We start from the raw sequence: 23897 nt of genomic DNA on the forward strand, positions 1-23897 counted from the left end.
TTATAGTATGGTCCACTTGAAGCTTCGATCTTTATCATTTTGAAGCTTGGATCTTTATCATTTTGAAGCTTGGTTCTTTATTATTTTTGGGCTCATACCCTAAAATGATATAAAAAATAAAAAATAAAAAATGAATGGCATAGATATAGAATAAATACATTAAGTTAGGCCCCAGAGTAAGGGCCGCACTTACTCCGGTCCCTATTGTTACAGGAAATGATGACTTAGACAAGTCACGGGTCTACTGTTCAAGGAGTAGGTTGGTAAGGTGTAGTTGTCCACCACTACAATAATCCATGTGTCACGAAATTTCAACGACGACAACAACAACAACAAAAATTTTAAATAATAAAATAAAATAAGATGGAAAGAAAAAACCATTTTTATTTCATGTACTAACGTCCGTCGACATCCTAAGTCGAATCTCATTACTTCATTGCATCAGACCTTATATTTTGGTGAAGGGATTAACCGTACCAACATTTCACTGACCCATATCAGTAAATGTGCTCGTTGATCCGAGCCGTTCATTACAACTGTTCCCTCTTAGATAAACCAATATCCAAAACCCAATATCATAACCATGCAAAAAGTAGCCAACAGTGTCCATCGAGTAATATTCATCGTCCAACTAGTAGTAATGTGGGCTGTTTCCATCCGATCAATCCATGTTTTGGGAGGTGGCCATTCTAATGAGCTGGCCTGGTATGCCTGCAGGCAAGGCTTTAACACAGGTGAAACTTTACAAACCTCTTAAACCACTGTTTTACTTTAAACACTGAATTTGATAGCCATCAATTCAATGGTTCGGATTGCTTGGTCGGTGTAATTTTATAAATAAGCTCCATCCGTAGTGTCCCCACAATTTGGACGGTCTGGATTGTGGTACATGAGTGCCGCACAAAAGGGTAAGTGAAAATGGTGGTGAACTATGGTTGGAGTCTTAGGTGGGATATGGTGTTCTTGGCTCCTTCGTAAAAAAGACATTGAGATAGCGGGGCCCTAAAATGGCTGGACCTGACCTGAAACTCAACGTGAAAACTCTAATGTTTCGCTGGCAGTCCTAAATCCAACTAAAGAAAGGACGAAGATTGGATGGATTGGATCACCCACCCAGAGATTTTTGGAGCATTATCGATGCAGAAAGCAGCGCATTAAATCAACGGTCCGCATCAGGCAACCATGGACCCCCTAATACAAACTGAACAGATCAACATGCTTGCAGACTGGTTGCTTCTCTTGTATCCTAATAAGGTAAAAATGTGCTCCAAAAATGTTGATTCCTTTGGATATTTTTCTCCCACTGCGAGCATTGGAAGCGAACGGGAGGTCGGATTCAGTCACCGACATACAACTATCACACGTCCGGAAAGCAATGGACCACGTCTGTCCATGAAATCCAACTTCTTAGTATACTGATATGGCAAGGAATTGCCAAAGCTCATATGCATAACCAACTTAAAATACTTCCCCAACAATACAAGTTGAAATCGTTGCCGAATTCGCATGATTCGCTATACATTCAAAATAACCGATACATAGAATTCAAAATCCGGATAAACGTAAATTACATTCCTCAGGAGGGAGAACCGTCATCCGAGCGACCGACTCTGTTTTTGAAGGATCCAAGTATCATAATGCATAGCCGCTTATCTTTAATTTCTGAGTTTTTTTTTTTTTTTTTTTTTGTATGTATATTACAACAGGCTTGGTTTGGGGCGGCAACTGGATGCACTGTTGAATTGTGTTGAAGTAACAATAATTAGTTGAAATTCAATAGAGACAAAATGACCAGATACTGATTTTGGCGAGATGGCACTGAAATTGCAATTACTTGGAACCTACTAAAAAGAAATGTAATTGAATTTTGTAGCAGAATCGCTCAATACAATTTGGTCATTTCTACCTTCCGTCAAATAATTACTGGCTACTGCAGTCCGCGTCGCGGGACACTTCTACTTTCCGGGTTTTTGCTGTGTTGCGCACAACACAACACTTGTCAAAATCAAAACAGACGAAACGTCCCAACAACGTGATCAAAAAGTGCCACATGCTGGATACTCAAGAGAGGTGTCCAAACATGTTCTCCACAAATCTTTCCTTTCTTCTTTCTCGATTTATTTTTATTATTTATTATTTTATTTTGTGAGGCAGATAATCTCTCATATCTAGTCCTAACTTTCCTTCATTCTCTTCTTCTTTTGTCAAAGACCTCTCACACTCTGCATTTTAGTTCATAACAAAATGCACAAGCTTTGTTCTTTTTGCCTTTTGTCCTTTTGTTAAGGTTCTCTAATAGTTCAAGAGAGACACTTTAGGGCGTGTTTGGATTGTCAGGACCTAATGTACTGCGTTATTTTATTATTAATAAATACAATATACGCCGTTTGAATTGGATTTGAAATCCGCGTCTGTACGTGGCACGCGAATACAACGCTGAACCAGAACTGCATGGACACGCGGTTCGGACGTACATTACGAAGACATCGGGCAGTGCAGTGAAGTCATTTCACTGCACCACCTCTTTCACCAGAAGGCTGCGTGCTTCGCTAGTCCATCTCCTCTTCCTGTGCCCTCGTTCTTCTTCTCCGTCGTTTTCAAACCTCTTGCAAGAGGAATGAATGGGTTTATGGCGACATCTTAGACATAGACGCAGTTGTTTGCTTCGTCTTCTTCGCCTACGTTGAAGATGAGATGTCCTCTTCTTAGGGCTATCATTCCATAAACATGATTTTTCTTACGCCCAAAATATCTTACCCTAAGGGCAGAAGTGAAAGAAGGTATGTGTTTCTCTTCCCACTATACAATCTAGGACAATAGCTGATCATTGTTATAAAAGGACCATATCCATCCTTTCATTCATGGATACCGTTTCTCTCCGTGTACCCTCTTTTACAGGAGGAGATGAGTACTTTCGTATACACCTCTCTCCTTTACCCTACACAGAGGGTCTATCTGGCGAAACTTTTCAATCCGATTTTTTGCCATGTCTGGATTTGCATGAGGTAAAATCGTATCTGAACTGAATCCTGTTAATGGATTCACCTCATGACATGTGGGACATAACCAATGCATGTCATACACTGTTAGAATATTTATGATATCCATCTGCCGATGCTTACTCTTTTTCAAGTTTCTCCCTATATCAGATGCTTCCCTCGCCCATTTCCTTCCACCCAAAAACCACTGTTCTGTTGTCTTTTTCAAGGGTTTGTTTCTCACAATGCTGCGTTGACTGTATAAGGTAATACTCCAACCTCAATATATTATAATGTCTTAATACAGCATCCGAGTAAATGCAAGTCGAAACCTGCTGTTTCTAGATATTGTTGTCTATAATGCTATGAATATTCATCGCATATGATACATCTGTCCGAAAGACTACAAGATCAAATTTCTAGTGTTTTGTAAGCAATTTTTTTAATTTTGGAAAGAATATCGTTTCCATTCTACTTTCAAATTTCATGTTGAAATCAGATTATTTTACAGAATTTTCTGACCATTGATGAAGAAACCACTATTTGCATACGTGCAAATCGTCATACTAATCAGTTCATTAACAACGAACAGAGGTGCGTATCTATACTCTGTCTAATCATGCCTAAATTCAATACATGTGTATGAGACCAACATCTATTTCCTGATATATGTAATTTCCTGTTGGGCGACTGTTAAAATTTCCCTAATCAATGACTCATTTTTTTCCATTGTATCATGTGATATTGCAAAGACTGCTTGCATTTTTTAATCCCCATATTTACATATATCTCATATGTGCCTTTCCTGTTAAGAAATCGTATGTTGTGTTCCTTTTTTTCTTTTTTTAGTACACTTGTATTCATCGCTGTACATTTACTTAAGTTATGTCGTATGCATTAATAATTACAAAATAACTGAGAAGAATAACAGGCGAAGCCCCCATTTGACAAAATGGTGTCTCATATTGGGGAAAACAGCAGAGATCAGTCTTCATGTAGTGAATGGAATGAAAATGAAATAATTACTGCATTAACCGTGATCGCAGCATCTACGTGTGTCATGGGAGCTGTTGAATAGTATCGGCGATATTGTATGAAGGCATCGCCTAAAGGTGGTGATATTGAGAGAAATAGATTCATAAATGGAATCATTAAAAAGAGTGTTATTGACTGTTTAGCACAGTTAAGAATGAGTCAGGATAAGTTCTTCGAATTATGCTCTCTACTAAGAGATCGAAATTTACTTTCAAATTCAAGGATGTGCAGTTTGGAGGAACAAGTGGTATTATTCCTGCATACAATAGGCCACAATGTAAGAAACCGGGTCATTGGTCGCCGCTTTTCCAAGTCTGGTGAGACCGTTAGTCGTCATTTCCGAAGAGTTCTTGATGTTGTGATTGAACTTTATCTTGAATATGTGAAGTTTCCAGATTTACATACACCGAAAGAGATATCTGATAATCATATGTGGTCATCATATTTTCAGGTAAAATAATCAGTGATTTACATATTTGAATGAAATTAATTATATGCTAATTTGTAAATAACAACCTAAAAGTCATAACAACGTTTTTGTAGGATTGTATTGGGGCACTCGATGAGACTCATATACCTGCACATTTGCCTAAGGAAGCAAGTGCCACATTTCGAAATCGGAAAGGTTATCTGTCTCAGAATATAATGTCAGCTTGTACTTTTACTATGAAATTTGTATACGTGCTTGCAGGTTGGGATGGTTCGGCATCTGATGCTCGTGTTTTGTACGATGTGTTAACTCATCAACCAGATTGTTTCCTTGTACCTCATGGTAACTAAACACTAATGTGATTTTGTAACAAAAAAATAGTAGAACGTCAAATGTATAGATTTGTAATACCCATACGTTGGTTTATGTAGGGAAGTACTATGTCGTTGATGCGAGTTATGCGCATTCCCCTGGATTTATAGCACCTTATCAAGGTGTCAGATATCATTTAAATGAGTTTCGTACTAGACGAAAGCCTGCAAATAAGAAAGAACTATTCAATTATTGTCATTACAACTACAAAATGTCATTGAATGTTGTTTTGGATTCTTGAAACGCCATTTCCCTATACTCCGTGTAGTACTACAGTTCAATTTTAAAACTTAAGTAAAGATTGTTATAGCATGTTGTGTAATACACAACTTCATCCGTGTATGTGGTAAAGACGGATTTACAGAAATAGTTGAGGATATTACAGACAGTACTGATGAAATATTACCATCTCCTGTAGACGTAAGTACGACCAAAGAAGATTGTGTTTTATCTCGTGTGGCAAATAAAGCAAGAGAAGAGTGAACGAAAAAAAGGGATGACATCGCAGATAGGATGTGGGATGACAGTCTGCCTCGGACCCGACAGCATCATTGACTACGCCTTGCTTCTGTTTATGTATTATGCTGTTTGTGTAACAGCAAATTGTTTTATTTTAAAAATTTGTGTTTACTTGGTGGGATTTTGAACTGGATTTTTTTTGGATCTGATAGTTACTTGATCATGCATGGATATTTTCCATGACACTAAATTTAATATTGATTGCATGCCGGGTTAACAGTAGCTGTCCTATTATATTTCAAGATGCCTTAATCTTTATTTTATGTGGTTTCGTTTAAATTGTAATTAAGTTATTATTTTAACTATTTCTATTCCCATTAAATGTTACTAATGCGTAGGTAATATGAATTTCTTAAGAAGTATATACAAGAGAAAAAAGTGTTTGATTGAAACGGGTTCCCCGGGACGTGAGACATGCTCCCCAAAAAAAAAAACACAGCATCACCAAGTAAGCTTATTGGTAGCCCTAGTAGGAAAAATCTGACAAGTGGCAACAAAAGCAAACGTTCAGTTGGTAGAAAAACTGGGCGGATTCAATGGACAGACCATATGAAGAATGCATTAGTTGATGCACTAGAAGAACAAGTAAACCTCGGGAGGAAAAGTAATATGAGATTCAAACCAAAGGCTTATAAGGCTACCATAACAAAAATTTCTGATAGATGTGGTATTGATCTTGAGAACAAACATATTTCTAATCGATTGCGAACGTTAAAAAGATTCTTTTGGGCCGTGCAAGACATGCTAAATGCCTCCGGATTTGGATAGGACAGTGAAAACAAAATAGTGATGACGACAGACGAAGTCTGGGATGGGTACATAGTTGTAAGTAAATTTTCAAAAATTATTTGTTATTTTCTTTATTTAGTTTTATTCGTTACAATGGGTTTGTAACAATGTAATTCAAATTTTTGTAGTCTCACCCATTCGCCGAAAGGGTGCATGGCAAACATATTGACAGATACAACGATCTGTCATTCTACCGCAACCCGCTTGTCCCGTCCAAAAAGGGACAAACTGAGTGATGTAATCGGGGACCGAATGGGTGAGGTGGCTGATGCCGTGAAGTCCCTCATTATTACAATGTCCCATGGCAAGAAAATGACCCGAGTCCAAAAAATCCTAAGCATACTTGAAGAGGTAGAGGGACTCAACCCTGAGGATCAACTACGTGTTGAACGGATGATGCAGGGGAACCTTGTCAGTGCCGGATTTTTCATGAAGATGTGCCACGAGAGGTGTAAGGAGTGGGTGCAAAAACTCCTTGAATGCAGTGGTTCATTTTAAAAAAAACTTTCCTTTTGATACTTTGGTTATGGGTTCTTGATGAAACTGTTTTTTTGTTTTTTTGTTTTTTTTGTTTTTTTTTTAAACTTTTCTTTCTTAAATTTCCTGTATAAATGTTATGGTTGGATGGGTTTGGATGCTATAGGATTTAGTCTTGCTTGCGTTGTGCTTCTGACAGTTAATTTTGAATTTTGATAGTGTTGATGGTCAGACCATCCCTACTTCTGCCGTATTGAATAACAATGCAATACAGCTCTATACACGAATCCAAATAGACCCTTACGTACACCCACTGTCAGTTCACACTTCACGGTTGGCTACCCCCACTAAGGGAATCGACGCCAAGACCGCAGTGTTAATAGTTTAAGAGAGACTGCTGTTCATTCAAACTATTATTTCTTGAGAGGATTATGTATGAAAAATGAAAATTGATGTTTTTTAATCAACATTTTTTATTTTATTTTTTAAAGTTCAGCTTACTTGTAATTGATCTTATTGGAACTGTGAATATTCTTTTCTAATTTCCTTTCTTTAATGCTTTCGTCATATATATATATATATATATATATATATATATATATATATATATTTTTTATTTTTTCATTTTTTTAATCTATTCGATTAAATGTTGTAGTCGTGAATGGAAGTGTCTCACTCGACTTCTAGAGTTTGCTGTGCCTGACAGTTTAGGAAACTTTGACGCTTCACACTTGTGCCACATGTCAGGGTCATTGGCCATAGTTAAATTTAAGTAGCGCTCCCAGTGTATATATATATATATATATATGTGTGTGTGTGTGTGTGTGTATTCATGTGAATTCGTACGTGTAAAGAAGCAACCGAAACAACATATAACCTGAATTGGATGTTCATCACTAAATTAAACTAAAATAAAATATATTTTTTTTGAAAGGTAACATTACCAGGGATTGAACCCTGGATCACACAAACACACTACACAGACTCTACCAGCTCATCTAACAAGCGGGAGACAAATAATTAAAGAATACGTAGACAACAAATACACAAATAGCCTACATGTAGGTGCGGCTACAACCGCAAAATAGTCCGTAGGGTATCACACAGGTTCTGAATTGTCTGCTGCTCCTGTGCTGCTTGCAGCTCTTGGAGTGGCATCTCCTCATAGCACCTGCAACAAATGAAACATGAAAGGAATCACAAATGCATTGATGATGATATATTCAGGAAAAGGCAACCCATAGTTTGAAAATTCGACTCAACTCGATGCCAGCCAGGTCAGGCAGACTCGAAGACTCAGTTGAGTCTTTACTTGACTTGATATCTAACTAATTGTTTTAATGATTTTTATTAAAAAAAATGATGTCCTCTATAAGATAAAATATAAACAGCTTGAAGAAATGACAAATAGGCAGCATTGGCATACTGGCATGCTGGATAGAGACGTCAGCTGTTCTTAGAGAGGGTCCCCGGTTAAAACTCTCCCTCTTACTTTTTATAAAGTCACTCTTGGTTTGAGTCGTGGTGAGTTGATCGAGTCATCGAGCTGACTCAACAAGTCACACCATGTCGAGACTGAGTCACTCTCAAAATCGAGTTTCATGAGGACTTGGCTCAAATTCTCATTGACGCCCAGAGTTTTAAAACTATGGTGTGAACATGTTCATTCTTCAAGAACTTTTGAAGGTGATGCAAGATAAGCTCTCCACCTGCTCCAAATGGTTAGAAGTTAGAACCCATCATAGTGACAACTCATTCTAAGCAATGTCTTGGCATGGGAATTTCTTGGGAGATTTTCAGATTTTGACGTTTTTCTCACGATAACATCAACAAAAACTCTCTGAAAATAAAATATTTAAAATTATTTATTATAAATTAATGAATGGCCTTGAAATTTTAAAATTGGCATAATGATGATTTGATTTAAGCTTTTAGATATTTATCCAGTAATATATCACGATGATTTCACAATAAAATCACGAGAAGTTAAAAGCAACCAAGATTTTGAAAATCTCATGATATTATCATGGTAATATTGTTAATAAATTTGCTGCAAAAATGTCACGATTTATGATATCTCGGCAATATTCGTCACACTGGGACCCATGCCATGTGACCAGAGCATGCATACAGATACTCCACTCCAAGGACAGAGGGATGTCACTTATTTTGAAGGGTCTAGGTCTCTGAGGCTTCCAATTCTGTCCATGCGAGGGACATGGTTTGGTTATTGAGACTATTGGTATGATGAGCTTGACAACATGTGGGGGATGCCCTTAAAAGTCCTTCAGATTTGAAGATCCCAATACATTGACCTTTGGCCTTTTTAGAGCAGAATGTGGAGCTTAGCTGCTTTTCTTCTTAACGTCTGTTTCTATGGCCACTCTCATCAAAGGATAGGATGTTTCAATCTGGGAGAGTTTTGGAGCATCAAGTATCAACCTTCCATGTGGGGCTCATCATATCAACACTAGTGACTTGAACATGAGTACCAGATCTACAGGCAGGACTCTTCAATCCCTCTTTAGGAAACATGCTGGTCAGAAGATAAGCCTAGAATGAGCTTTATCAACAGCCCTTTCATTTGTTCGCAAGCTAATTATTAGGTTTTTGTGGATACATATGGATTCTAACTTGCACATGATAGACATGGATGTAAGACATGAAGTGAACAGAAAATTTCATACGTTTTATGATAAGCTAAAGCCTGAGCCAGATTCAATAGCGTCGAACTGGTAGTCAGCCTCTGATATACACTGGGGGGAAGGGGCATCTGCAGCAAATCATGCGGAAAAGAAGATTCAAGAAATTAAAACCCACGGCATGGCTATGAGATAAACAGATTTAAGGTGGCTGAAGAACCTCGTTTTGTCCCCTTCGGCCTTTTTTAGCCTGCCCGTCACCGCTGAAAAGCTCCTGAACCGCTTCAAGGGCAACAGTGCCACTGTTATTTGGCTCTCTACCTCCAAGTATATTGTCCGACACCAAAGCCAGAGGAGATATGTCTGTAGCTTTCAAGAATGGTATCGGTACCGTATTTCCTGCTGCATAAATGGACCACAGCTACAATGGCAACAGAATAATTCATAAGCCTTTAAATCATGCATGCCGCATCTTCTCTTGAATATTGAGCTTGCGACACTAGGGCTGTCAATGACTACCCAGATCCGCGTGTACCCAATGCACCCGACCTGATTTTAACAGGTCTGGGTCCAATTATTTGGACCCTGTCAAATCATTGAGTTGGGTTCAGATCTCAGCTTTTGGGACCTGGTTAAACTCGGGTCCAGTCAGGTTTGGGTCAGTCTAGTTAGTTTTAATGGAGTTGTATATATATATATATATATATATATATATATATATATATAGTTTATTCTAGGAATGGAATAAGGTATCCCGGCAAGTAAGTGAACCCGTTTACACACCACACATGTGTCAAAGTGGTACATGCGTGTGTGATCTAAAGCCATCCAATTGAGCGGGCCCATGTAAATTTTCATATTTGAGTCAAACCAACTATAAACCTAGATCAAAAGACCCAATTGGTATCTGATGGGTACCCAAACCCGATCTGAACCAGGTTCCTTTGCTCATTCTTTATATTTTCAATGCTCTGTTTTATCTTAGTTTTATCTTTAGAACATTTTTATAGTGAACTCAACTGACAATAAGGTTAAAAAGAACGCACTGGTTCTTTCACCCAGTCCAATTGATCAGTATGAGCCCTTCACAGAATAGATAGTTAAGGCGAACTTGACAAAAAATCTCTCACTTTTGAAAACAAACAGACAGCTTTAAACCATCCAAGGCTTTTCCCTGGTTTCCTCTCCAAGCCAATCAATCGATTACTCTAGGTCTTCAAGAACGAGACCTGGACCCAACAAGACCTGGACCCAGTTAGCCTGGCACAGGTACTATAGGACCTGACCTGTTGACAGCCATAGCTAAGGCTGTTTAAGAGATTAGGGTCTTTGATACTACCCTTTTTTTTTTTGATACTACCCTCACCACCTGCTTGTGCGAGATCCAGATTGTTCTTCATGTGGACCTTTTGCAAATAAACATGTGAGCCCCAAGACAACACATGGGAAGAGAAATTGCAACCCTCGGTTCATGTCCTCCAACATGAATCCATTGTGAGCAGAAAATCAGGCTGATCTGATCATAAATTGGGTCATCCACATTATTAGGTGTGGCCCAAGGTCATTGTTGATCTGCTTAAGAGATTAGGTTCTCTGATACTACACTCACCACCTGCTTATGTGAGATCCAGGTTGTTCTTCCAGTGGCCCTTATGCAAATAGACAACACATGGGAGGAGAAATTGCAACCCTTGGTTCATGTCATGGCCCAACGTGAATGTATTGTGAGCAGAAAATCAGGCTGATCTGATCCACGTTATTAGACATGGACTGAGGTCATTGCTTCACCATCATTTTCTTGTAAATATGTGACCCACCTGGGAGGACTGGTCTGGTTCCAAGACCAAGGCCCATATTTTTAACAGCCAGGATCTTGCATATATATGCAATGTGGCACGTGGTGTGAGAATAGGATTCAAAATCTTACCCTAGCAAAATTCTTTCAAAATTTCATTTTCTTTTCCATAGGATAACTGTCATTTTTATTTTTTTTTGAAAGATAAATATACTAGTCATTTCTGGGAGAGTTGGGTGTTATTTGATTTCAAACTCAGCATCACTTGGGAGTTCTTTTGACAGAAAATGGCTTAAATGGGAATATAAACCACCTTATCTTGCAGTGCAAAGGCATTCCGACTACTGGTTGCACTCTTCAAAGTGCTGCTTCGACCCTGTAACTGCGAAAGGCTGTCCATCTTCAGATTCTGTGCAGGAGATTGATGTGCAGAAGGCAATGTCCCTTGAATGCCTTGTGCATTTGGATTCAGTTCTGCATCTGGGAAACTGTTGTGAATGTTACTAGTCATTTGTTCCATTCTGACATAATTGAAGTGCATTGTAGAAATTAAATAGATCAACACTTTCAAAAAACAAAAAGGTAGATGCATGAGTACCATATTTGTGTGTGAGTTCAGGGAAAATTTTCTATGAGAACACTTTCACAGAAATTACAGTGAAATCATTTCTGGGCCCCACCATGACATGTTCATGAATCCACTCTGAACATCAGATGTGTTGCCCTTCATTTGGTATACGCCTAAAAATCACAGCGGTCTGTGACTCAAAAGGGCCACACAACATGGAAACAGATGAGTAGTGACATCCACCCTTGATTCTATGGAGGGTCCACTGGGTTTTGTATATGCCATCCAACCCATTCATTTGAAGCATTTGCCCTAGATGAAGGGATCCTATGCCCATCAGGCCATTTCGACACTCCAGTGGGTCCCATTGGGGATAAATGGTGGGCATTCCTCGCAAATTGTTTCCTACCATGTGGCTCACCATACTTTTGGATTGATTTTTGGGCCCTGGGCAAAGCAAGCCAGGTGCATATGATGGACTGATTGGAAGTCATCAACACATCACAGTGGGCCCCACAACATTTTTACTGTAATTTTGGTAAAAATGTTACCACGGAATCATATAGATATAATTGTACACAAACAAGCACATACACACACATACATATATATCAATGTCATCTATGCCTGAAGGTGGTGTTCGAAAAGGTTAAAGAGGCTAAGTTGCAAGTTTCAATGGTAGGGCACAGAAGAGGAGAACAAATTCCACCTATTGTCTTGGGAGGAGGGGTGCAAATGTTATGATAGGGGAGGTGCAGGTATAAAAGGTTTATGGTGAATTAACCTGGCTCTCTTGGGGAAGTGGTAGTGGAGGTTTGGGACAGAGGGTGTGCTATGGAGGGAATCTATTGCTAGTAATTCGGCTGTAACGAGGGAGGATAGTGCAGTAAGGACTCATCCATGTACAAAGCTTCGACGATGTAGAAGGGGGTCACAGCTGTGAAGGCAAAGTTCCTTAAGCGGATTGGCTTGTCACTTGGGAATGGGGAAGAAATCCAGTTTTGGAAGAATGTTTGGATTGGCGATGCCCTCTTGCAAGATTTGTTCTGATGATTGCCTGTTTGTCTACGATCCGCAATATTCCGGTTGCACATTGCTATTCTTATTGCGCAAAGTCTGTTGTGTGGTCCCTCTCATGCTGTAGATCTCTTAGCGATGAATAAGTGGACGAGTTTGTGTTGCTACTAGGTCGCATTCATCTGTGCCACCAGGTTAGTGAGGATCTGGATAAGATGATCTAGTGGATGGACAAATTTGAATGCTCTTCCATATGTTCTTTTTATGAAATGCAAGAGCAAAGTAGGGAAGGGGGCATTGTGCAAACACAGTGTTTGTGGTCATATGGAGCTCCCTCAAAGATTGCAGCTTTCGGTTGGCTTGTCGGAAGGGATAGGGTTCTGACCTTGGATAATGTTAAAAGAATGATGAATAACTATCTTATGTGTATGGCAAATGTCGAAACGATCAACCAACTCTTCATTCATTGTCTGTTTGCACATCAAGTGTGGTTTGGTTTCCTTAGGAGCTTCCACATTTCATGGACTATGCCAAGTTTTGTTGGAGGCCTTCTTATGGCTTGGCATGGTGTGGGTCTTCAGAAGCAGTATAGGGCCCCGTGGATGCAAAGTGTGCTGGCTGTCCTTTGGGCTTTTATGAGAATAAAGGAATCAAGATGCTTTTGTAATGTTAGCAATAGTGTTGAGAGGGTTTCGAGGAGGGCGATGGGTTTTTGGTTGTGGAATGGGCTGAGAGTAATTTTCCTTTTTAGTTTGCAGTTTTACTCCATCTTAGTGTTCTTTTTAATAAAATAATTTTATTTTATTTTTTTTTCAAAAAGATGATAATTTCATTAAAAGGCCGCAGCCAAAATGTACAAAAGAATAGAATGAACAAAAGAAAACAACACTGCTACCAACCCGACGAGAATTGGAACAAACTATCTGACCTCGACATCCATTCTATAACAAAAGTTTTAGCCCTCCTAAAAACATATTTCGCTTTCCCCTTCTTGTCTTGAAACATCGACCATTCCATTCTAGCCATAATGCCCATAACCCTACTAAACAACTTAGCATCCATATCCTTTTCTCTGATTTTCCTAAACCACCTTCTTGCCATTATAGAAGAAAGTTATCTATTGAGCCCAAGAGCGCACCCAAAGAACCCCGAAAAGTTGGAAAAAAAAGATCCCACACACCCCTTGAGAAAGGACAATGAAGGAACATGTGATTCACTAATTCCGCATTCTGGAAACAGAGAAGGCATACATTTCGAAGAACCATATTCCTCGTGCAGAGATTCTCGATAGTTAGCAGTTTGTTCCTCCCAACAAGCCAATTGAAAGCCGCCACCTTCAACGGAGCACCATATTGCCATACATATGTCATCAAATATATCTCTTCATTTTCCCCATCTTCGCTTAGGATTCGATACAATGATTTAATTGAAAATTTTCCCGATTTATTTTTTAACCATCGTAATGAATTCGTACTTGAAGTGACCGGGGAGACCTTTTCCAACACTTGAAGAAGCCTTGTAAATTCATGAAATTCTTCTTCATCGAGGTTCCTTCTGCACGGGGGAGCCCAAATTACTTCATTGCCCCTCCATGAGAAGCAACTACTAATCTTTATGTTTGCTTCCGTTGCTAACCCTGCTATCCTTCGAAAGCTAGTGCTCAAATTACTGTTCCTTATCCACCTATCCTCCCAAAAATGAATATTTTTTCGCTCCCCAACTCGAATCCTATCCCTTCCCAAATCCTTTGTTTTAAGGATGCCACCGACTTCCATATAAATAAGAAGCTTGATACAAAGAAGAAGATTTGGTCCACCACCCATTATCATCTATCCCATATTTCCTTCCTATAGTCACCCTCCATCTAGCTCCCCCGTTTACCCCAAACCTCCACACCCATTTCCCTAGCAACGCTAAGTTCATCTCCTCTAACTTTTTCAAATCCGCTCCTCCTTGGTCTGGATGGTATACACAACTCTTCTAACTTCATAAGATGAAACTTGTGTTTCTCTTCTAAACCTTTCCACAAAAAAATAAATAAATAAATAAATAAATAAATAAAATCCTTCTTTCGCTTTTCCAAAACATTTAATACCGACTCTGGGCACTTGAATAAGGACAAAAAATAAACTGGAAGATTCAACACTAACGCTTGAATGAAAATCATTCTCCCACCCATAGATAGATATCTCGATTTCCACTTGGACATCCTCCTTTCACATCGCTCAATGACTGTGTCCCACATGTTTTTCCGTTTTACCAATGCAAAGCAGAAGCCCTAAGTGGTTGGAAAGGACCCCTCCCTACAACCAATGGTGGACGTAAAATGTTGAATTTCTTCTTTAGAGAGACTAAGGGCCTATTTGTTAACTCTGAAAAATATTACTTAATGAAGAATTGAGAAAATGATTCGTATTAGGTGTTGTTTGTTAACGCTGAATTCAGAAAGCGCTACAGGATTTTTCATTGAATTTTTTCAGCGACAGGGGTCTGACTTAATGGTGAATATGAAATGCGCTCCATGAATTCTTGTATATTAAAAAAAAAATTACTTCCAAAATTACCCATCCTCAAGTTACTAAGGAGATTTTTTCTCTTCTGAATAGTTTGCGGACTTTCCCACTAGGTTAGTGTGCTGGAATGTAAGGTGGGGTCCACTGTGATGTTTAAGAGAAATCCAACCCATCCATCCATTTTTCGAGCTTATTTTAGGACATGTGACCAAAAATGAAGAGGATCCAAAACTCAAGTGGGCCATACGAGATGAAACAGTGGGAAAGGAATGCCTCCCGTTGAAACCTTCTTATGCTCCACCTTGATGTTTATACGCCATCCAAACCGTTTATAAGGTCATTTTTACTGAGATGAAGTGAAAACACCAAAAACATAGACAGATACAAAACTTTTGTGGCCATATAAATATTTCAATGGTGGTCCCTAATTCCCCACAGTTTCCTCTCGTGTGGCCCACTCGAGTTTTGGATCCACCTTATTTTTGGTCACATATCCTAAAATGAGCTTGAAAAATGAATGGACCGGTTGGATTTCTCATAAATATCGTAGTGGGCCCACCCAGAATCCTTGCGTAAAAACTTGATTTGAAAGGCTTTTGCATGAAATATGCATCCATGCATATTGCCCACTGACGCTGCCAATGGTGAGGCGGGATTCGGCAATGCTTTTTGTGCCCCACCATAATGTGTTTTATCTGCACCATTCATCTATTTTTTTCTGATCATTTTAATGTATTGGCTTTAAAATGAGATAGATCCAAATCTAATGTGGACCACACCACAAGAAAACAATGGTGATTGAATGCACACCATTAAAAACTTCCTAGGCCCACTGTAATGTTTATTTACCATCTAACTTATTGTTTAGGTCACACAAACATGGATGAAGGGAAAACACAAATATTAGGTTCATCTAGAATTGATTTTGTCCCCACAAAGCTTTTAATAGTGGGCATTCAATCTCCACTATTTCCTATGGTCCAGTCCATATGAAATTGGGATCTTCCTCATTTTGTAGATCATTCCTTAAAATGATCTGAAAAAATGGATGGACGACATGGATAAAATAAAACATGTACATTATGATGGGCCACATAACACTGTTTAATAGCCACCTCAATGTGGCAACGTCAGTAAACAATTCCCCATCTAGATACACTACATTGCTAGGGCGAGATTTCCCACGAAAGCCTTTTTTAGAAGTTCCTACGCTGGAAACGTAGGTGGGGCCCACCTTGATTTTTGTGAGAAATCCACCCCGCCCATCCGTTTTGTGAGTTTATTTTAGGACATGGGACTGAAAGTGAGCTAGATCCAATACTCAAGTGGGCCGAAAACGTGAGGATTGAACATCCACATTTGAAATATTCGTGGGGCCACAGAAGTTTTGAATCATGGTAATATTTGTGTTATGATTCATCCCAGTAGGGATGACGTTATGAATGGTATGGATGGCATTTAAACATCACTGTCAACCCCATAAAGGTTTCAACTGTAGGAATTTCCCTACCCACCTTTTCCTTTAGTGCGGTCCACTTGAGTCTTGGATCTTGCTCACTTTTGGTCTCAGGTCCTAACATGATCTCACAAAACCAATTGACAGGGTAGATTTTTCACAAACATCACATCGGCCCCACCTATGTTTCCAGTGTAGGAACTTCTTGCAAAATGTATTATTTGCTATGTTAAAATTTACCAAGTAGATGATTGTCACTTCATCATTTGATCAAAATGTTCAAGAAATCAGAACACACCGACATCTTCAGCAAATATTTAAGGTAAAACTCCATATAAAAAAATACAAATATATTTACTTCTAATTGAAGCATTATACTCAATGGTTACTGTTGATGTTGTCTTCTGGTCGTCCTAGCTACACCTTCGAAGTCCTACACCAATGAAACACCAACGGAGACCCTGGCGAAGACAGGGGACCCTCTGATGCCAAAGTCAAATAGGGAATCTGGGTCTATGTGTGTTAGAGTTTTTTTGTGTGTACCTTTCTCTGTAGACTAGACCTCTATTTATAGCCATGGGATGCCCTCCTTGGATGGAAAGCTCTCCTGCTTGGCAAGTAGCTATCTTCCGAGATCCCCGGCAGAGATCTTAGAATAACCTTAGCGATAAGATCAACTGGTCGGAACTTGGGGAGGTTGCACTAGATGGTCGAGGTCAACCAGATGATGCCGACCTTGAGGTTGAAGGTCCGAGGCCATCCTGAATTGGATGTCGGGTCACAATTAAGGTCGACCTCGATGCGTATTGACCAATGTAGTAGTTCCTTAGTTGGTAAGAGCTCGTTAGGAGCTTGGATTTCTTCAACGATAAATGGAGTGTCAGGTCGTTCACAGGGCTTGGGTCTGGCTGTCAGAGCTGGATTGTCCCTCTAGGGACGCTGTAGTTTCTCTCACATAGATCATACTCAGTCAGTCCCTTTTTATCCATAACAGTTAACATTTACCTTTAATGTTTAGGGTGTTGTTGGTGCGTTAGATGGAACCCTCATTCCTGCATGTATCCTGGCAGATAAACAAATACCTTAAAAAGGAAGAGGAAGGGGTGAATGTGCTCAGAACGTTATGGCCATCTGTGACTTTAATATAATTTTTACATATGTCATAGCTGGATGGGAAGGAGTGGCACATGATTCAAGGGTTCTTATAAATGTTGTGTTTAATCCAACCAAAAAATTTCCATTGCTCCCTCTTGGTAATATTTAATATGTTTTTTCATATAACTTAGTAAAATTATAACTTGAAAATTTGCTAAAAATGTCATTTGTTTTTATGTAGATAAATATTATATGGTTGATGTTGCTTACACTCACACAAAAGGATTTATGGCACCATACCATAATGTTCGGTATTGGTTGGGTGACTTTAGTAGTGGTGAGTGGCCTACTAGTAAAGAGGAGGATCTTCATCATATGCATGCGAAGTTACGGAATGTAATCGAAAGGGCTTTTGGCGTGTTGAAGATGCATTTTGCAATTTTGAAGCGGATGGCACCATATTCCTTTCCGATGCAAAGAGACATGGTTATTGCATGCATGACATTACACAACTACATTAGAAAAGAATCCATCTCCGATCCACTCTTCCAACAATACAATGATGAAAATGTTCTTTTACAGATGAATATCGAATCAAAGAATGATATGCCTGAAGTGGAAGGAATATTTAGAGACTTTGAACAAACTATTATGTCCAATATGAGAGAAGAAATTGCCACCATACTTATGCAAATCAATGATTTTTTATCTTTTTTTTTTTTTTTAATAATGATATTTTAATTTTCTATTAAGCACTTTAGTTTATTTGAATTAAATAGAATGATTTTAATTTTATTTAATAAAAAATAATTTCTTCATAGTGTAAAACATTTCCAAACAGGAGATATGGCAAATGTGTCAAATTAACAGATTTCAGACATTTCAAACGTTTGTTAACAAATAGGTTGTTTAAAATTAAGTACTTAATCTTCAGACTTCAGCAATAGTTACCAAACAAGTTTTTTGACTTTAGATTCAGACTTCATATTCGGATTTTAGATTCAGGCTTTAGACTTCAGATTTAACAAACGGGGCCTAACTCCAAGAATCTCACTTTTGCTAATGTTCACCTTCAAACTGGAGACTGCCTTGAAGCTAACAATGATCAATCAAAGATTTTGCACATTGAACATGTCCGCGTTATAGAACAAAAGCATATCATCCGCATATTGAAGATGCGAAATCTAAAAAATTGATCTGTCCACCCCGAATCTTTCCACCCATCCTATCTCATTTTTTTCTCTATCATTTTGCAAAGAGCCTCCATCACCATTATAAACAAATGAGTAGATAACATATCATCTTAGCGCAACCCTCTAGAAGTTGAGAATTATCCATTCGGCAAGCCATTAACCAGAATCGAGAATTTAGCTGACCTACACACGCTTGGATCCAGCCTCGCCATTCGACTCTCACGTCCCAACCTCCGGAGCATGTAATCAAGAAAAAACCCAATCCACGTGATCATATGCCTTTTCGATATCAAGTTTGCAAACTACACCTTGATCCCCTCTTCTCTTACAAGAGTTAATATATTTATTAGCTAGTAAGGACCCGTCAACAATTTGTATACCATTCACAAAAGGCCCTTGAGAAGCCGAAATTATATCCTCCAACACCTTCCGAAATCTAGAAGCCAAAACGTTCACCAATATCTTATATGGGCCTCCTAACATGCTAATAGGAGGAAAGTCTTTTAGGCTTTTAGCTCCTTTTTAGGAATCAAAACTATGAACGTGGCCCCTAATTCCGTCGATATGAACCCTTCCTGAAAAAATTCATTCATGAACCGAAGTACATCTCCCCTCACCATCTCCCAAAATTTCTACAAGAACGCTAATGGAAAACCATCTGGACCTAGAACTTTATGACCACCCAGCTTTGCCACTGCTTTCTTGACTTCTTCCTCTAAGAAAGGTTGCTCCAAAGAATCCGCCGCTTCAACTGGAATATTGTCAAAATGTAAGTTGTCAAGAGGAGGACGATGCCAAAGTATGTTTGGATAAAAGATTTTTGTAAAACTCCACTATAGCACCACTGATTTTAGCCTTCCCCCTAGCCTTACAGATATTGTTTGTGCATACTCTAGCACTAGCAAATAACATGAAAGAACTTAGTGTTTTTGTCTCCTTTTAGCCACAATGCCCTCGATCTTTGTCTCCATTTAATCTCTTCCTCCCGTAATCTAGCATTATATTTCGCGCAATAGACCTCCCGCCATGCTCTCCCCTCCTCCGACAATTGCCTTGCCTTTTCTTTAGTATCCAGCCTCCACATTTCCTAAAGAAGTATGGACATTTCCTCCTCCCAACCTTGCAAAGCCTCTTTCTTTCCACTCATATATCTTCTTCTTCAGCAATTTAAGTTTTTGAATAATCGAGAAGCCCGTACCCCCATAAATTGAAAAAGATGTCCACCACTCCACTACCTTATCTGCAAACCCTTCTACCTCTAACCAAGCTAGATCAATTCTGAAAGGACGCGAACCCCAATTCTCCTCCTTTACCTCAAGCAATATCGAGCAGTGATCGGAAAAGGGTGTAGGCACACTGCTTTGATGAATAATTGGAAACTTCTCCACCCATTCCTTGATATAAGGAATCTGTCTAACCAGGACTTGGTCAGCTCGGCTCGCCCATTCGACCATGTAAATTTGACACCTCCCATCAGAAGGTCCACTACCTCATTTTTTAAGATCCAATCAGAAAAGTTTCTCATACTTGTGGACGTTTGCCCCCCATTGGGCTTCTTGTGAATGAACCTGACCTCAGTGAAGTTCCCTCCCAAACACCAAAGTAAGCCCCATCCTTTTTCGACACTTATACAGCTCATTACATAATTCACCAAGTAATTTTGGTTTACACAGCCCATATACTGTTGTAAATATCTATGGAAATCCCGATGCGATATCTTTCAACACAACTAACACCGAATAGTCACCTAACCAATTGTCCTCTTTATTCCACACCGTTGAGTTACAAATCACCAAAGTACCTCCCGCCAAACTTGTCGCAACCACAACTACCCAATCCTTTTGCTTTCCCCAGCATACCAAATTTATCAACTCCTGGTATATATCTTTCATCTTAGTTTCCCAAAATGTTGCCAGTTGGATTTTGAATCTCTTATAAATCTTTAATTTGGCTCCGCTTTTGTGTGGAACCCATGCCCCTGACATTCCATGTCATTATCTTCATATAAAACTATCTGAACTCAGTTTACGCCTACCCATCATGTTCTCTATTTCAGCTCCATTTAGATTATTATCATCTGAACATATCATATTCCTCAGACTGAACAGGACCTACTTAGGAATTAACTGCCTCCCCATTTCCTCCAAAAATTCAAAATAAGCCATATAATCCTCGAGCCTGTCCCCAAATCTTACCCCCATTAATCGAGCCACCTCCATTGTTACCATGTTAATTCTTTTCATACCTTGCACCATAGAAACCCTTTTATTCTGCAATTGAGTTATCTTTGGAATTACAGGGGGGCTTGCCTGAAACACCAGCCTATTTCCCGTTGTAACTGCATTTTTAGATTGTTGATTGATCGCCAAAGGTGGCATTAAGGTTAGGACTCCGAAAATCTTCTGCCTGTGATAGCACCACCACACCAGTTCATTGGTTAATCCCTCGTAACTCATCCATTGGGATCCGTACTTGATTTGGCCCCTAGTCTTCATATCTAACTATTCGACGACGAAGAGGAGAAAACTCAAGACTTGCTTCTTTAGCCTCAAAGACCTCATCTGCAAACTCTATGACTGCTTCTTTATCTGCCGTAGAAATCATTTGTCGATTAACTGCAAGTGGAACCACTACCTGAGCTACTAACAATTCAGATACCTCTCTCCCCAGGGCTTCATTTCTTGTGCCAAGGGTTTGTGGCGAGGCATTTGATGATTTTGATTTTGCCCTGCTATGTTTGATAGCTTGAGGGATTTGATCTTGCATCTCAAAAGACTGCTTCGATCCTTGTGTAGAAGCCTCCTGTGGCAAAGATTGGCTAATCATCTCATCCGTAGCCAAGATATACAACTGTTGTTGTCGAACCGCAATCTCTTCTAGGTCTTCACACCATGGTGTGCTGTAAAGGCCGTTACGCGTTACGGGATCGTAATGGCCGTAACAACCATTATGGAAAAAAAGACCCATAATTGTCGTTAACGGCACGTTACGTCCCCTATAAAGGCCATAACAGCCCCGTAATGGTCTATTACGGGGCAGATACAAGTTTTTTCATACTTTTTAATCAACATTACAGGACAGATACATGTTTTTCGAGGTTTTTTTCAAAAAAATAAAAAACCGCAACGGCTGTTACATGGCCATAGCAGCCGTTATGCCCGTATCATAAAGGTAACGTGGTGGCCGTTACGACCACCATTACCGTTACGGAACACCTTGCTTCACACCAGGACTCACCACTCTCTTCTTCCTAAGGAACCAACTGAGAAAATTCAGAGTCCTCTCAGCAAACTGCTTTGATGCCAAGCGAAATCAGCATGTTTCCTGCCTCAACTGTTCTTCCTCCACAAACCCCTTCTACGAGAATGTCAAAATGGGAATGATTATCAAGATTTTGTTGCGGAAAGAGCTCACGTGTTGCCTAATAAGATATTAGGGGCACATGCGACAAAGAGAGGTATAGTCTCACATGAGATCTCTTTCGCATGTGCCAGCGAGTGTGCGACCTGATTTCTCTTACGCCCTCTACTTGTGCCGCATTTAATGATCTTAGATTTTTCTCAAGATGCGTTGACTCTAGATCGACTCCCGTTCCCTCCTTCCTTGCTATTTCATTTAATCCTATTGACAACGCCGATGACTTTTACTGCAACCCACCAGATGTCGTGCCCTCCATCAATCTTGCTGATGAGTTTTTCTTGTGGCCAATGGAATTTAGACACGGCCTTTCATGACCGTCCAATAGTCTGGCAGAGCATTCTGTTCATGCATCTTCACCGTGTTTCCTTTTCGCCGCCATTGACGATCTCTCTTCCTTCTTCCGTGTCGTTTGCTTCTTGCTCCAGCAGCTCCTCTACCACTTTCACTTTGAAAACTACAGCCCCAACTTTAATCTTGATTGTTTCTGGTATTGGATTAATCTTTTGTATCTTGATCCTAATTCTCACAAACCGCAACTCCTCACTGTCTTATATTCTTGGGTCGATTTCTACTGCAACACCCACACATGCTCCTAGCTCTCGAAAGATTTCAGAAGCCCAAAATTCCATTGGGATATTCCACAATTGGAACCGTTTCTCTTCCCACCCTAGTAGGATGGACCATTCCTCCCGACGTTGGATGTTGACGATGATACCTTTTCCATGCACTGGATTGACTGCAAGAACGGATTCGATGAGCTCACTACTTGTGAGAGAAAGCAGGAGCAAACTTCCCATGAATCTTTTTAAAACTATATCTTCTTCCATTCCAATGCAGTGTGTTGCAAGCCATTCCATAATGTCTTCATCTAAAGTACCTGAACAAGTTGCAGCAACTAAACTATATTTAAATGATTTTAGGGACTCCGCCAGAAGCTTTTCGTGGATATGAACTTCCGGCCCCTCTTCCGAGTGCACTCTCCATACCTATTTTTCTTCCCCTGATTTTTGAGACTCCTCTACATCTGACTTAAGCTTTAACTCATGTTTTGACGAATTCTCCACCACTTCTTTGTAAGATTTTCCTCCGCCTTTAGCCATATGCAGCTTATCCGACTCTTGAGATATAAAGGAAACTCCCTTTTGATTGTCTTCCTTCCTTCCTGAAGCCTTCATCTTCTTAGTTATCATATGCTTTTCTCCTTCTGTGTTTTTTAACTTTAGCCCATATCTTGCTTTCTGGAATCGCAATTTAATCCCTCCAAACCTTTCTCCATTCAACATTTGCACTTCCTTCTCTAACTCCTCTTTCGGCAACATTCAAACAAAGGCAAATCCGCATGGAGAGGCTGAATACCTATCTCGTGGTATTACTACCTCCATGACTATACCTGCTTGCCCAAAAACCCTCTCGAAGTTTACCGGCATCCATCCTTCTGGGAAATTGTCCACAAATAGCGTTAGATATCCTGATAGCTTTCGCTTGTCCGATCCGCCAAATCCCTGTTTTCCAGCCCTCCTATATGACTCCGAGCGCAGAGATGTTGTTTGCTTCCCAAAGCCTTCCTGTCGAGATTGAGAGGCTCTTCTCGACAGGTC

The 23897-nt window shown here is 39.6% G+C and overlaps 1 protein-coding gene across 3 annotated transcripts in view; it reads right to left on the reverse strand.

The window, feature by feature from the left end:
• Window positions 1-7487: 7487 nt before the first annotated feature.
• LOC131229794 (serine/threonine-protein kinase 1) overlaps window positions 7488-23897 on the reverse strand; it is a 126020-nt gene continuing 109610 nt past the window's right edge. For 2 of the 3 annotated variants that reach the window (XM_058225813.1, XM_058225812.1), the window contains 4 exons: window positions 11351-11558; window positions 9463-9663; window positions 9288-9373; window positions 7488-7771 (listed from right to left, as the gene is read on the reverse strand). In XM_058225813.1, coding sequence (XP_058081796.1) covers window positions 7672-7771; window positions 9288-9373; window positions 9463-9663; window positions 11351-11558 — 595 coding nt within the window. In that variant the 3' untranslated portion in view covers window positions 7488-7671. The remainder of the gene's footprint in view (window positions 7772-9287; window positions 9374-9462; window positions 9664-11350; window positions 11559-23897) is intronic. The other variant, XM_058225814.1, reaches the window with a different exon arrangement.

Source organism: Magnolia sinica, chromosome 16 (genome assembly GCF_029962835.1).
Source record: "Magnolia sinica isolate HGM2019 chromosome 16, MsV1, whole genome shotgun sequence".
In the NCBI taxonomy this organism is placed as follows: Eukaryota; Viridiplantae; Streptophyta; class Magnoliopsida; order Magnoliales; family Magnoliaceae; genus Magnolia; species Magnolia sinica.